The sequence below is a fragment of the Halichoerus grypus genome, chromosome 1, assembly GCF_964656455.1.
Source record: "Halichoerus grypus chromosome 1, mHalGry1.hap1.1, whole genome shotgun sequence".
NCBI lineage: Eukaryota > Metazoa > Chordata > Mammalia > Carnivora > Phocidae > Halichoerus > Halichoerus grypus.
In genome coordinates this window covers 203163020-203178398 of record NC_135712.1, presented here as the reverse complement: position 1 = coordinate 203178398, position 15379 = coordinate 203163020, and the positions used below count along the sequence as shown (strand labels likewise).

Below are 15379 nucleotides of genomic sequence, written 5' to 3'. Positions count from 1 at the left end.
ACGCATAACCCGACTCTCACAAACCCAGCTCAGGCACGACAATAAAGCTGAGTGTGAAGATGTTTCTGCCACATGGCCAGAATCAGGAAAGGTTAGAAATGTCCGCCTCCCCAACTAGCCACAGGTGGCTTCCAAATACTCCTCATCTGTCCCCTTGCCCATTCCCCAGTGCCCCCCCAGCTCAGGCCCTCAGAGCCTCCTTACCCAGCCACCGCCTCTAGTCCTGCCCTCCCTGACCATCCACCACCATGGGCCAGACCACATCTCTCCCAAGCCTCAATTTCAACATACAGAAGTTGTACCCACTCAGCCACACGCAGCCTCAGGCTCCCCTCTGAGGCACAGGCACACCAGGGGTGCCCCTCACTGCCCTTCAGCGCCTCTGCACAGCCCTCAGCACGGGACAGCAGACAAGGCTCCCAGCACACGGGAATCCTCCCCAGGATCGGTGTGGTGCCCCAAACACACATACTGAGGAATACTGATCCATGAGGATGCACACTGCAAGGGAGATGCAGTCACTAAAAAGTAAAGCTCATGATTATATTAAATAGCAGAACTAATACGGTGTCGGGGAAGAAGTAAGATCTAACACCATATGAGGATACCACTGTGATGATGAGGTGCCCAGACACAAGACAGAGGAAGGCGCCCAGGTGTCAACAACAACCATGGCCTGTGCCCATGGGAACAGGAAGTCGCTCCTTTCAGGTACTGCAAGTTTTCTACGCTGAGCTATACTCCCTTTATAGTAAACTTCTCAACATGTGTTACTTTTAAATAAGAGTTCGGTGATCCCAGGAACTTCACAAACATGCGAGGTCCACTCCCCGCCAGAAGGGCTGTGGGGAGTCACCAACATGCCCCGCTGACCCGGTGACTCAGTCGAGATCCGCGTCGCAACGTGGCCAGGGAGGGACTGAGCCCAGAGAATATAATTAGCGTCAGACTCCAGTGCGGCCACTTGGTATGGGCACAGGTCTCTCTCTGAATGGTTCATCCGGACACCAGCTTTTTTATTAAAGAGTAAAATGACAAAACAGCTATACATATTGCTGGAGGTAAGATCTCAGACAACTCCAGGCCATGCTCGCCACAGACCAAAGGGAAAATCATAAAGTCAGGGAGCAGGGGAGCAAGGCCCTAAAAATGAAGGACCCAGAGAAGGCCAAACCCCAAAGGCACAACAGGGATGGCCAGCCCGGGCCTGCAGGCTGCATCAGGCAGGGCTGCTGCCACAGAAGCAGATTTCCCAAAGTCAGTGTCTGCTCCAGGACCAGTTACTCGGAACAGAAGAAGCAGTGTTATTTTCAAAGACTCCCCAGAGATGTCACAATCCGGGTATGATGTCAAAACTACTTCAAGGGTGATGAACTCTGGCCTTGCCGATGAGTCAACAGAGGGTGGGTTTCCGCCAAGCAGCCTGCTGTTTACACACAATCACCACAGTCACCGTGGTGCAGGAACAGCATGCAAGCCGGAAGCCTAGTCAAGGGTCAGAGCGGCTGAGGCGGGGTTTGGCCCCTCACACACAGCCTCACTGGCTGCCTGCAGAAACCTCCATCACTTACCCCACACCCCGGGTCACTCACACGTCCTCCCACAGCACCTATGAGACATGCACCTTCTAGGAAGGACTCACCCCGCCCAGAACTATCAAGAGCCCACTCTGAAACACATAAGTAAACTGAACCCCTCCAGCCAGAGGGCAGGAGACAGGAAGCCATGCCCCTGACACCAACGGGCCAGGCCGCTCCACCTGGCCCACGTGGCCAGACCGCCTCCCTTCGGAGGGGGCAGAGCTTGGAGCCTGCCGCCTGGTTCTCAGTCCCAGCCCAGCTGGGAATTTCCTTCCAGTGACCTGGCCTCCCAGAGTCTCTTCCTGTTTCCTCACCTGGTGGGGAACCATTCCCCACCACAGGGCTGATGGACAGGTGAACGCGTGCAGCTCGGGCCAGTGCTGGCATGGGGGGTGTGGTGCACAGGTGTTGGGACCCTCTGAGCCCCAACTGCCCCCAGTGCATAGGGAAAACAATAAGCTAGCCTTCCTGCCAAGGTCACCAAGAAGATGACAGGAGCCTGGACAAAGGGCTTAGGGGGGCCCGGCCCACAGCCAAGAGGGCAGCCCCAGCTATTCCTGAAGACGGCCGGTCTGAAAGCAGACAGGGCTGGCAAGAAGCTGCCCTGCTCAGGGCCCAGTGGGCGCGTGCGCGCACACACACACACCACACACACCACCACACACACACACACACACACACACCCGGGAAGGGGAGACAAGCCTACCTCCCGGGGCCTCGCTGTGGGAGGGGAACAGAGGCTAAATTAAGGCTCCTCCTGCCACCAGTGCCCGAGCTGACATCCACACAGCCGCCCCCTTAGCAGCCCGCGGGCAGCCCCTAGCATGGCTCTACAAGAGTCATGGACTATTTGCTGCAGGCCCCTTCCACCTCCTCTCTCCACACACCCTTCCCCAGGATGGAGCCCCAGCAGCTGCCCTCCATGCCCCAACACCCTCCCCAGCCTCTTGTGTCTTAAGGCTTGAAGGCAGCATGCCTGGAACCCCCACCCCTGCCTGCACAGGACCTCTCACCCAAGGGGACCTCAGCTCTGGCAGCTCCTAGAAGCACGTCTCTCAATCAGTACCCTTTCACACCGCCCCACACCATCACATCACCCCATTTTATTTCCTTCCTTATGCTGACTGCTGACAAGTTCTTTGTACCGATTTCTGTACTGCCCTGTTTACAATATGTCTCCTGCCTCCAGAATGTCAGCTCATGACGCTAGGGGCCCACCTTGGTCACTTCTGAACGTCCAGCACTTGAGCAGTAGCCCTATACAAACCAGGTGCTCAATCAGATTTAGGTAGATGCAGGAGCCCAGGCTCCCTGTCTCCCACAGTCTCTATTCAAACCTCCAGGTGGGCACCAGCTCTGGGTACAGGCACCAAATGCTGAGAACACAGCGGGAGGGGGGAGGTGTCAAGACTACACTGATGGCCACACACGTATGTGTCAAAAGAATCCCCACAGCCCTGAAAGAAGAAGGAGCCAGAGCTTAGACAGGGCAGGGCATTGGGACCCTCAATAGTCCTGAGAAGGATCCAGAGGTCAGAACGAAGCCAGTCACTGGGACCCTCACAGCCCTGAGAGAAGGACCTGGAGCTGGGAGGGGTTGGGTACTAGGACTCTCATAGTCTTGAGAAGGATCTAGAGCTCAGAAATGGCCAGGCACTAGGACCCTCCCAGGCCTGAGAAGAATCCAGAGCTCAAAGAGGGTAGGGCACTGGGACCTTGAAATCCCTGACAGAAGAAGGACTCAGGGCTGGGAGGGGTAAATACTGGGACGTGCACAATCCTGAGGACAAGAAGGATCCAGAGCTGGGAGAGGGTTGGGCACTGGGTTCCTCATAGCTCCAAAGGGGAGGATCCAGACTGGGAGGGGGTCAGGCACTGGCCCAAGGCCTCAAGCAGGTAGAACCAAGATTTAAACCCAGATAGGCTACAATCCTCGAGCTTCTTGAGCCCCTCCCTGGGCCCTCAATTTTTACTGAACAACAATATGCTCCTCTCCACCAAGGAGCTTATAAACCAGGAGAGGAGAAAGTCACTTGGCAACAGAGCCCACCAAATCCAAAAATGAAATAACCTGGGTGGTTGAGGCAGGTGCCCCATGGAGGGACACTTCCTCAGAGTGGCCAGGGAACACTTCTCTGAGCAGGCACATGACGCTATCTTGGAAGGATGGGTCCACACTTCCTCTCTCTTCTCTCCCAGAAGTAGCCCATCACAGTTAAAAGGGAGATCTATGGGAGCAGCCACGTGGGGACTCCCTCGAGTTTTTTATATTCAAGGAGAAACTACACGAAGCCCAAGTCTAGACGGTGGCAGCTGCATATATTACCTTCTGCCACATTCTAGGCTGGCCACCAAGTCTGCACAAAGGCAGTTCAGACTCCACACCCCTCTGGAGAGAGAAACCATGGGGGACCTTTACTCAGGCGACTCTAAGAGCTAGGATTACAGGCTCTCTTGGGCCACAGAGAAAGTTTCACAGGAACTTCCTCTCCAGTCCCCTGCCACATCTGAATCTGTAAAGGCCTCTTTGCAATTAAAAGTAAAAATAAAAACCCTCTCCACAAGTTGTCATTGGCAAACCATATAACCACAGGGCTACAGAATAGAAAACTCCAGACACTACTGACAACTATACATAAGAGGTTTTGTTAATAACCCATACACTTCTCTGGTCACACAAACCAGTTCTTCAAGTCACTTTCCCCATGCCCACCACCCAAAAGCACCCAAGCTGCCCTGATTTTAGCTCAGTCCACTACAATGCCCAACAAGTAATGTTAAATATGAAATTGCCGAGTAACTTAAATGACCAATCAGCTTCTGAGAAAAATGCAAATTTGGGTCACCCTCAAAGTTTAGCCCAGCTGGCCAAGATGCCCCAACTGGCTTGGAGAAGTTCTTCAAGGGAGCCCCTCCTGGCTGACATACACAGCTGGGCTCCAAGTGGGATGAGCTGGAGTCTGCAGTTACCTTCACCCTCACATGAGGAAGATCCAGCTTAGTTAGGGGATGTAACCAACACCCTAAATTAAAAATAGCCGTGTGACAGCATGAGGTGTACACACAGGCGGGCCTTCCGGACGACTAGATCAAGCAAGGGCAGCATGGCAGGGAAGGCGGGGCTCCTAAGTGACCAGGTACCAAGTTCACCTTATTTACATGACTCATGAGCTCTTCCCCAGCTGTTTCTAGGAAAGCCTGCCTTCCTGCAGGACAAGTCAGAATTGCCTAGGGAAAAGACTCCAGACTGGAATTTCACAAGGAAGGGAGACTTGAGCCGGACACAGTGTATGTCGTTCCCCGCCCCCCCCTCTCCGCCCCAACTCCTCACCTGTAAGGATACCTTAGCCTCATCTTGAGGGATCCTTTTGACAAGGGGAGAACTCATTCTAAAAAAAAAAGGACCCCTTCTACGAATGGGAAACTGTGACACCAGGACAGGAAGGAAACTGCCCAAAAAAGTGGGAAGAAGCACGGGAAGGGTGGGCACCAGGAAAAGTGGTGGGAACGTAACAGGGGAAGAAATTCCCAGCTTAGCTAATGGTGCTGAACAAGTCTAGGGCAGGAAGAAAGCCACATTCCTTCCTAGTTAGTCTTTCTCCTCACCCGCCCTCAGCCCCCCCATTCCCAGTATACACAAACACACACAGGGAGCAGAGCCTCCCTGAGCAGGACACCAGACCCCTCCCCAGTCACTTCATGACTATAAAGCCCCCACTTTCCAGGCAACAAGGTAAAGAGCTCCCAAACCACTTCCCCTCAGGTCCTGACCACTCTGGGCACCTGCAACTTCTGTCCCGACAGAGAGGGCACCACCACAAACGGAAATGGGAAGAAGCAGGTTTCTGAGCAGGGCCCCAGATGTGCCCCCAAATCAAGCCTGAAAGAAGGTGCACAGCAGCCTCCCCCCAACCCACGCACCCTGAGCCAGGTGGCAGAAGTGAAACGCCACTAACTTCCCCAGATGGGCCCAAATCAGCCCCTGAGAAGTTTGAGAGTCAGCAGCCAGGTGCGGTGGCCAAAGCTCCCTCCCAGGTGCCCACTAAGAGCTCCCCCAGCCTGGGAAAGGCACCATGTCAGCGACCCCCCACATGCACAGCTTCTCCCCCAACCAAAACACTCCCTTTCTCCAAAAACGTTCAGTGAGACAAGGTCACCCGCGAGGGGCAGGGGAGTTGGAAACAAGCTGTCAGTTTCTGCCCAAACTCCCCTTCTCACGAACCAAGAAGTCAAGTGAGCCCAATTCCAAGGGCTTCATTGGTGTTACTGCCGGCCCTCAAGTGCAGACTCAGCCTCCCCACACAGACGGAACAGGTTCTCCACAGGTGCCCCAACAGCAGTGCCCCACTGACCCACCCTGCCTGGGACCCGGACGGAAAAGCCTCAAGCCTCCCCAACCCCCTCCCCCGTCCCTCAGCCAGGTGAACAGCTCAGTTCCTGCTCAGGGGCTGGGTGAGCCAGGAAAGGCTCCGGACGCCTCCAGGTGTCGACTCAGTCGCCCCCACCTCCCCCCCGCAGACCAGATGCGTGAGCTCGGGGCCCCTCGGCCGCCCCGGGCCGCCCGCCAGTGTCACCTCCCAGAGCCGTGAAGGAACGCGGTTCCCCGCGCTCAAAGCCGGACAGGTGCCCACCCCGCGACCTGTCGGCCCAGGGACCCGCGAGCAGCACCCCGGTCGCCGGACCCCGCGCCCCCAGGACAGGACGCCTCCGCGAGGGGCGCATGAGGCCGGCCTGCGCCTCGACGTCCCCGACGGTCGCGCCGGACCCCGCGCCGCTCACCTGGCTGGCTCGGTAGCTCTCGAAGGCCCTCAGGGCACTGTCGGTGAGCTTCACGTGGAACACGGACACCTTGCTGCCGTCGCTGACCCGACCGCACGACAGCCCGTAGCTCCGCGCCTCCTTTAGCGCCGCCATCTTGCGACCATCGCTCCCCCGCCCCCCCCTTCCCGGTTCCAGCGCTGGCGCGCCGGCCCCGCCCCGCCCCACCGCCCGCTGACGCGCTGCATTATTCATGAGACGCGGCTGACCACGCCCCCTCTGATCTAGCGAAGCCCACAGTCACCTCTGCACGGCCCGCCGACTGTTGCATTATTCATGAATGCAGCTGGTCGCGCCCCCTATGGGCCTGGCGAAGCTCTCGGTCACCGCCCCGATGTGCTGTATATTCATGAGGCGTAGATGGCCCCACCTCTCAAGGCCCCAGAGGGGGCCACTTCCGTGCCTGGACTCCGCCCCGACACGCGCACTCCTCCAGGCCCCGCCTCAACATGCATAATTCATGACTCTGGCTCCACCTGGCGAGGGTCGAAACCACGCCCCACTGTCCGCTGACGTGATGCATTATTTATGAGATCGCTCCAAGCCTTCCGTCCGTGGTTTCTGTTGAGAACAGTAGCCAGTACGTGAAGGGGGCGGGGCCGGTGCAAAACACGTGGGGGGCGGGGCCGACTACTGGCTTGGTGAGTGGGCGTGACTATGCAAACCGAGCGCGCGTTGGACGCTGGGTTGGTGGAGCTTCCCTTAAGGTAAGTAGATGGGATTCCTTGCCTGGGGCTGTTGGGGAATTAAGCGTGTTGGGGAGGAGGTAAATTTTGCTCATGATAAGAGTACAGTTTTAATAGAATAAAATTCTGTATCCTCAAGGTTCCTGAGACATGGTGGTTGTCCAGCTTTCCCATTTTAATAAAACATTTTATGTATCATAAGATTAACCCATTTAAAGTGTACTATTCAGTGGCATTTAGTACATTCAAAACGCTGTGCAGCCACCACAACTCTCTCATTTGGGGAAATTTCCATCACCCCTAAAGAAAACCCCTACCCACCAAATAGTCACTCCGCATCCCCCCTTCCCAGCGCCTGCAACCACTAACCAACTTTCTGTGTCTATGGTTTCACTTATTCTGGACATTTCATATCAATGGAATCATACCATATGTGACCTTCTATGACTGGCACTCAGTGAAAGATTCAGCATGATGTTTTTTTAAACTGAATGAAGGCAACCTCATTTAAAATAGAGTTGGGGCACCTGCATGGCTCAAGTGGGTTAAGCGTCCAACTCTTGATTTCGGCTCAGGTCATGATCTCAGGGTTGTGAGATGGGCTCTTTGCTGGACATGGAGCCCGCTTAAGATTCTCTCCCTCAGGGTGCCTGGGTGGCTCAGTCATTACGCGTCTGCCTTCCGCTCAGGTCATGATCCCAGGGTCCTGGGATTGAGCCCCGCATCAGGCTTCCTGCTCCATGGGAAGCCTGCTTCTCCCTCTCCCACTCCCCCTGCTTGTGTTCCCTCTCTCGCTGTGTCTCTCTCTCTGTCAAATAAATAAATAAAATCTTAAATTAAAAAAAAAAAAGATTCTCTCCCTCACTCTCTGCCCCTTCTTTCTTTCTCTCTGTCTCTCTCTCAAGAAATAAATAGGAGGTCAGAAGAGGGAGCTCTGTGCCCTACTGACTCATTGTCAAATGCAAACCCCGAAAGGAAGGAGTCTACTTTGCTACCCCAGCAGGATGAAGGATGATTTTCCCCTGGCCCAACAACAACCCAGCCAATGAACCTGCCACAACTCAGCCAATGAGAAACTGTCACTACCTTGAACACTTACTTTCCTCCAAAGCAGCCCCTCCCAACTTCCTCCTTCTGTTTAAGGTAATGTTTCAACTCCTCTGTTCCCATTTTGCCAATAGTTTTATCATAGCTTGTGTGTCCTGAGTTGCAATTCCTCTGCTATTCCTGAATAAACCCATTTTGCTGGTAAAATAAGTGGCTGTTTTATTTTCAAGATTGATATTTTCAAGGCTGGTCCCATTGTAGCATCATGTATCAATGTTTCATTCTTTTTTGTGACTGGGTAATATTCCATTGTGTGGACTGACCACATTTGTTTATTCATTCATCCATTGATGGCCATTTGGGTTGTTTCCACCATTTCACTGCTGTGAACACTCATGGACAAGTTTTTGTGTGGATGAATATTTTCCCATTTCCTGGGTCTACACCTATGAGTGACATTATTAGGTCCTATGGTAATTCTATGTTTAACTTTTCAAGGACCTGCCAGACTTTTTTTCACAGGAACTGTGCAGTTTTATCAATCTCTCATTTTACGGGTGGGGAAACTGAGGCTGGAGAACAGCACTGGCTTGCCCAGGCAAGCCTCTCCTAGGCTCCTGGGTCTCCTAACCTATAGGAAGTTCTTGATTTGTTTTCTTTTTCCCGTCAATCTAATTACAGACAGTGGTCATAAGATGAAGATTTTGAGGTAAGAGAGGAAGGTGAAGTTCAGGGACCTTCTATGTATCCCTACCAAGGTGACCTCCTTAGTTCTGTCCACCAATGCCAAGTTGGCACTATCATCCATTTACCCCGTAACCGTAAACTGCTGAACCCAATGCTAGATTCCCTGAAACATTCTCCCATACCTGCCGTTACAATATCTCCATTTACAAATGGAGAAACTAAGGCTCAGAAGGGTGAGGCAGCACTCAAGGGGAGTGGTGCTGCCAGTGAGCAGGCTGGCTGGAACTGAACTTAAGATCTTTCTGACCCAGAGCCCTCCTGATTACCCTTCACTCTGCCTCTGGTATTTGGGTCCCTTTCTATATATTTCCTCACTGAATACCCTCAGTACAGGGCCTAGCATGGAGTAGGTGCTCAGGAAATACGTGTTAAATGAATAAATGGTATTTAATTCTCACAACACGCTATCAGCCCATTTTGTAGATGAGAATGAGGCTCAGAATGGTTTCACATGCTGCTGCAGAGATTCCAACTCCAGCCTGTCTAAGCCCGGGGTCAAAGCTCTGGAATCTTCTACCCTTCATCTGGGATCAGTCCCTCCTAAATGGTAGAGGCCAGCACTTGCTCAGATACACTGAGTCCTCTGCCTGCTGTCTGGGCCCAGCTGTTTATCCAGGAGGTAGGCCAGGTCAATACTGGAGCAGGCAGGGCTGCACTGCCCAGAGGGATCATGGAAGGGCAGGAATAGGGTAGATGAGGGGTGGGCAGTCTGGAGTGAAGGATGGGGAGTATAGAGACAGCTGGACTGCTGAATGGAGAACATGGGAGGAGCCAGTTTTGAGGGCTGACCAGCTCACTGTGTGACATTGGGAAAGGCATGGCCCCTTTCTGAGCCTCTGTGGATTTAGCTCATAAATAGACAACAGTAGTAACATTGAGTGCTTAAAATGCACCGGGCTCTGTGTTCAGTGCTTGGCATTCAGAACTACCTTTGGGAGTGAATACAGTGGTTTGGACTCATCCATCAGATGAGGAAACCGAGGCTTGGAGAAATTAAGAGAATTAAGAACAGGGGTGCCTGGCTGGCTCAGTTGGGGGAGCGTGTGATTTTTCATCTTGGGGTTGTGAGTTCAAGCCCCACGTTAGGTATAGAGATACTTAAATAGATAAATATTTTTAAAAAGAGAAGGGGGGCACCTGGGTGGCTCAGTCAGTCAAGCATCTGATTCTTGGATTTCGGCTCAGGTCATGATTTCAGGGTTGTGAGATCAAGCCCCGCATCGGGTTCCATGCTGGATGAAACCTGCTTAAGATTCTCTCTCCCTCTCCCTCTGCCCCTCCCTCTCCCTTCCTTCCCTCCCCGCCCCCCCAAAAAAGGAGAGAATTAAGAACACCGCAACCATGGGCTGTGTTGCTTAGTAACAAGCATTTCTCCACTTTATGCTTAATGCCCCAGTGGCTCCCAATGGAACCCCAGGAAGCTGGTTGATCACCATGGGATGGCCCCTGGACACGTACTCTATCTGGCAAGCTCATTGCTGAAGCTCTAGCTCTATGATGGGAACAGTGACCCTAGTCTGGTCCTCATTCCCTATATGGCTTGGGACATGTCTTGCCCTCCTCGGTGTGCTCACATCATAAAATATGGATAATCACAACATTTACACAAGAGGCTGGCCCTGGAGAAATGGCAAATGGCATCATCATGGAAATCATTATTATTAAAGAGTTTACAATAATTTATCTATATAATCCCTTTCTGTCACCTATTTATGTTGTTTGCAGTTTATGTGTTTTTAAACCACACTGGGATGAACACCCACTATTCATTAGTCAGTAATTGTTAACTAATAGCTATTGCCAATACACATATTAGCTACTGCTGCATAACAAAGCACTTCAAACTTAGTGGCTTAAAACAACAAACGTTTATTATCTCACAGTTTCTGTGAGTCAGAAGTCTGGTAAGTCTGGTATGACCCCTGCTCAAGGTCTCATGAAGCTGCAAGCAAGGTGTTGGCTGGGCAGCATCCTCATCCAGAGGCTCAACAGGAGAAGGATCCATGTCCAAGCTTCTTCAGGTTGCTGGTGGAACTCATTTCCTGGTGGCTGTAGGACTATGGTCCCCATTTCCTTGCTGTCAGCTGGGGGCCACTCTCAGGTGCTAGCCACACGGCCCCCTCCACCTCAGTAATAGAGAGCCTCCCTTTCTTGAGAGGGAGAATTTTGAATGTTGAATCCCTCTCATAGTTCAAGTCTCTCTGACTTCCTCATCTGCAACCAATGAGGTCAGGCCCACCCAGGTTATCTCCATATCTTAAAGTCAACTGTGCCCAATAACAACATAATCACAGGAGTGAGGTCTGTCTCACTTCTACTCCTGGGATGATACACAATAAGAATCCTCAGGAACACCTTAAAATGTCTGCAGTCCACAGCCTTAGAGCCGCATCTCTGCACACCTATCCCACAGCCTCCTACCCGCTCAGCTGCTCAGTCAGCCAATGAGCCTTAGGGATTTTGAAATGTACTATTTTGTAGCAGAGGGAATACAAAGATCCATGAGAGTGCTCACTTTGGAGCTAGCCCCTCTGCATGGTGGGGCAGCCAACATGCAGCCCCAGGGTCCCAGGCCTGCTCCACTGTTCCCTCAGCTGGGCATCTCAGAGCCAGCAAGTCTAGCTGTGATATTCATGGCTATGACTGATCACAGTGAAAGGAAAAGAGTGCATAAGGCAGAGACCAGGAGAAACCAGGCAAGCATCCAGGTGCGGACCCCTTAATTCTCCCAGCAAACTTTGCCACAACACGCACGGGGTACTGCCAACCAGGGAAGCTCCCCCGAGCCTTGTTGTCCAGGGTTTTTATTGGGAAGGAGGGCTGACCACCCATGTGCTTGACCTCAGTCTCCAGCCCCTCCACAGGTCAAGCTGAAACCATGGGACCAAAAGCCCCACCCTAAATTATACTGTTAGCATAGACTATCAGTCAGAACAACCCATGGGGCGCCCGGGTGGCTCAGTCATTAAGCGTCTGCCTTCGGCTCAGGTCATGATCCCAGGGTCCTGGGATCGAGCCCCGCATCGGGCTCCCTGCTCCGTGGGAGGCCTGCTTCTCCCCCTCCCACTCTCCCTGCTTGTGTTCCCTCTCTCGCTGTGTCTCTCTCTGTCAAATAAATAAATAAATAAAATCTTTAAAAAAAAAAGAACATCCCAAGAACTTAGACGTGACCTGCCAGGTCCTTTCTTGGGAATGTGCAGGGTTTGAACAACCTAGGCCTGCTTAGTTATTTCTTTACTGATCTACATCAGTAGGGCCTTCAAGTGCCCTCAAACCTCCATTTTGCTTCATGAATCAGCTGTATTATCTTCACCACGAGCCATGAAGAAGGTAAGGCCTAGCATTAGCTGGGAACAGTTTGTAGTGATGGCCGTGCGGACTCTTCCTCAAAGGTGGCCTGTGTGCTTGCTAGACCTCCTGGGAAATTTTCAATGTCGGTTAAAATACCTCCATCAGCCCAGGTGACTGATGACTCCATGGTCATTATCTTCCACCCACCCATCTGCCCACAAGCATTTACGATCACTCCTTTCTGTCCACTGCCCAGTGAGGGAGGCTCCCCAAGGAAGACACAGCAGGCCACAGAACAAAACTGATATAACCCGGCAGACCCCCCGCCCCCAAATGCCCACATGCAACAGAAAACCTAGGCTGACTCAGGCAAAAACAATTATTGGCTCTAACGACTAAAGAAATGACAGACTCCAGGCCCAGCTAGCTCCAGGAGCTGAATGTGGTCACCAGGACATGTCCAGGTTGCTCTCTCAGCTCTGCTCTCTGGGTGGCCTTAACTCTCAGGCCCCTCTTTGAAGAGACAAAGATAACCACAGCAGTACCAGGCCATCATCCCACCAGCTCAGCAGCCCCTAGAAAAGAGCACCTACTTCCCCACAGCTCCAGAAGTATCAGGGCAGGCTTTGATTGGCTCGTTGTGGGTAACATGACCATCTAGGAGCCAATCAGTGTGGCCAGGGGCCTAGAATGCTCTGGTTGGTCAGGCCTGGGTTGCAGACCCACCCCTGAAGGCTGGTGGGGAACCAGCCCCATCTGCATGGAAAGGCGTGAAAGGGAGTTCCACCAGGAGAAGAAATAGAGGACAGGCATTGAAGGACCTGATGGTCCCACGCTGGGTGACCCAGAAGGTTGTCCTTTTAACAATGATGTGAGATGGATGAAGTGCTTAGGAGATGTGAATGCCCCCCCACCCTCTCTCTCTCTCTAACACACACACACACACACACACACACACACAGCTCATTCTATCATGCTCACTTCCAATTCACAGCCCACTGTGAGCTGCACCCCTCAAGGGTCAGGCTGAGTCACTGCCTAAGACCAAGTGGAGGCACTGATACATGTTTTCATATGAAAGAAAAATCCATCCTAGCTGTCCTCTGAATGTATCACGTACTGCCCCACCAGCACACCTTTGCGCATGGCATGCCAGTCCTGGGAGCACTCTTCACGCCTGCCAAAGGACTCCTGTGCCTTCCAGGAAACTTCACTGCCCCTCATCCTGGACACCTGTCCCCCCTCCACTCCCCCCCCCCCATTCAGACCATTGAGGATGGAATGACCAAGGGAATGAACATACTAAAGTTCACACTCCTGGCCGTGGCATTCAAAGCCTCTCTCGTTTCCTGGCTCTAACTTGCAGGGAGGTGTAGAACTGGCTGGTGGTCAGAGCATGGGCTCTGAAGGTAGGCTCACCTGGGCCTAATCTTGTCTTTTGTGTCCAGGTGATGGGACCCTGGGCAGGAGCTGACTCCTTTCTGGGCCTCGGTACGCTCAGCTAATAATGGGCACAACCAAAAGAACCTTGGAGCAAAGCCTGACTCCAGCATTACTAAAAAGCTACAGGCTTCAGGACAGCATGGAACCCAGTGTGAGACCCACGAAGAGGACACAGAGACCCCAAGGACACAAAGATCCTGAGCATGGAACAGAGGCCAGAGGACTCACACATGTGTCATCAGCTGATTTCTAACAAGACTGCCACAATAACTTGCTAGGGAAAAGAACGTCTTCCCCACAGATGTTTCTAGAACTGGATGGGCTATCTGGAAAATGAACCTCAACTCCAACCCACACTGCATACAAACATTCACTGAAAATGAATCATGGATCTCCATAGAAAAGCTGAAGCCATAAACCACTTAAAAGAAAGCCTAGAAAATCCCTACAAACCTGATTAGCAAATATTGACAAAAACATAAACTGAACTTCTTCAAAATTTAAAACGTCTGCTCTAAGAAAATGAAAAGTGAGCTCCAGAATGGGAAAAATATTCATAATATACCTATCCGACAAAGGACTTGTCTCCAGAATATGCGAAGGATGGGCACAGAATGAAGCCATCGTGGGTCCCTGGTGGACTAATGACACGCCAGCACACGATCAGCGGCAGCGATGACCCTCACAACCCAGGCCAGGAAGTCACCCTTGCCAGCCCACCGCCCCCCGCTGGTCACCACTCAGGCCAGCTTTCCAGCCTGAGGTCAGCAAGACCAGGGAAAGAGGGGGTGTCCTACCTAGGACTCTGGCCCCCCAGGCCTGGCCAACCCATAGCCCGTACCGCAGCACCACCCACAAAGCCCTCCGCTGTCTGAGTACAAAGTATAAGCTTAAGAGGGCTGAATGGTGGAAAGGAGCAGGTTCAAGCCACCCACAGATCTGTGCCCAGAGAGTCATCCAGGTGGCTCATAGAGCAGGGGCCTGGAGCAGGCAAGGTCAAGGCCTAACGGCTACCTTCTGCTGGCTGGCTCTGGCCAGTGGCTTTCCCTCCCGCGGCTGTTAGGGGACAGGTGCAGGACAGATACTTGTGGTGGTGATCTATTCCTGGAGATCTCCTCTCCCGGAGGCAGGATGAAGCCAAGAGAAGGGTTTCAGGTGCTGTGCTGGCAGAGGCCTGACCACTGGCTCTGCCTGTTCTGGCTGTGATCATGGGCAGCATTTAAGGGAGAAGCTCCTACAGCCCCAGGTTGGGGGAAGAAGTAAAGGAGATCAAGAGGAACTCCCAGAACCAAGCCTAACCCCTCCCCATAGTCCCTGAGGCCCCACAGGGTCCAGTTCTGCTGACCACACACTCTTCTCAACCTTGAACGTACCGGGCTCAATCCTGCTCCAGGGCCTTTGCACTGGCTGTGCTGTTACCCAGACATGGGGCTGTCTGCTTGCCGTACAGCCAGCCCCCTGTGGTCGCTCAGGTCTCAGCACTGTCCCCAGTTAGATCCTGTCAGGATCCACAGATGGGGCAACAAGAGACAAGAGAAGTAGAGTAACCAGCATAACTGGGTGTGAACCCCAGCAGAGCCCGGCTGTATACCCTGAACGCATCGCCCCACTTCTCCAGGCTTCTGTTGCCCCCTTTGTAAAGCAGGTCTGCCGTGGCCTGGGAGGAGACACCCCCCCGCTCTAGTCCTGCATGACCCTGCATGTCACACAGGCTGTCTCTGGCCCAGCCCCAAGTGACAGTGGAAGAAGGGACTGGAGGCGGCAGAG

The 15379-nt window shown here is 52.9% G+C and overlaps 1 protein-coding gene across 2 annotated transcripts in view; it reads right to left on the bottom strand.

Annotated features, from left to right (window-relative positions):
• ELL (elongation factor for RNA polymerase II) overlaps nucleotides 1-6530 on the bottom strand; it is a 70433-nt gene extending 63903 nt beyond the window's left edge. For both annotated transcript variants that reach the window (XM_036093910.2, XM_036093911.2), the window contains exon 1: nucleotides 6360-6530. In XM_036093910.2, coding sequence (XP_035949803.1) covers nucleotides 6360-6494 — 135 coding nt within the window. In that variant the 5' untranslated portion in view covers nucleotides 6495-6530. The remainder of the gene's footprint in view (nucleotides 1-6359) is intronic.
• Nucleotides 6531-15379: the final 8849 nt, after the last annotated feature.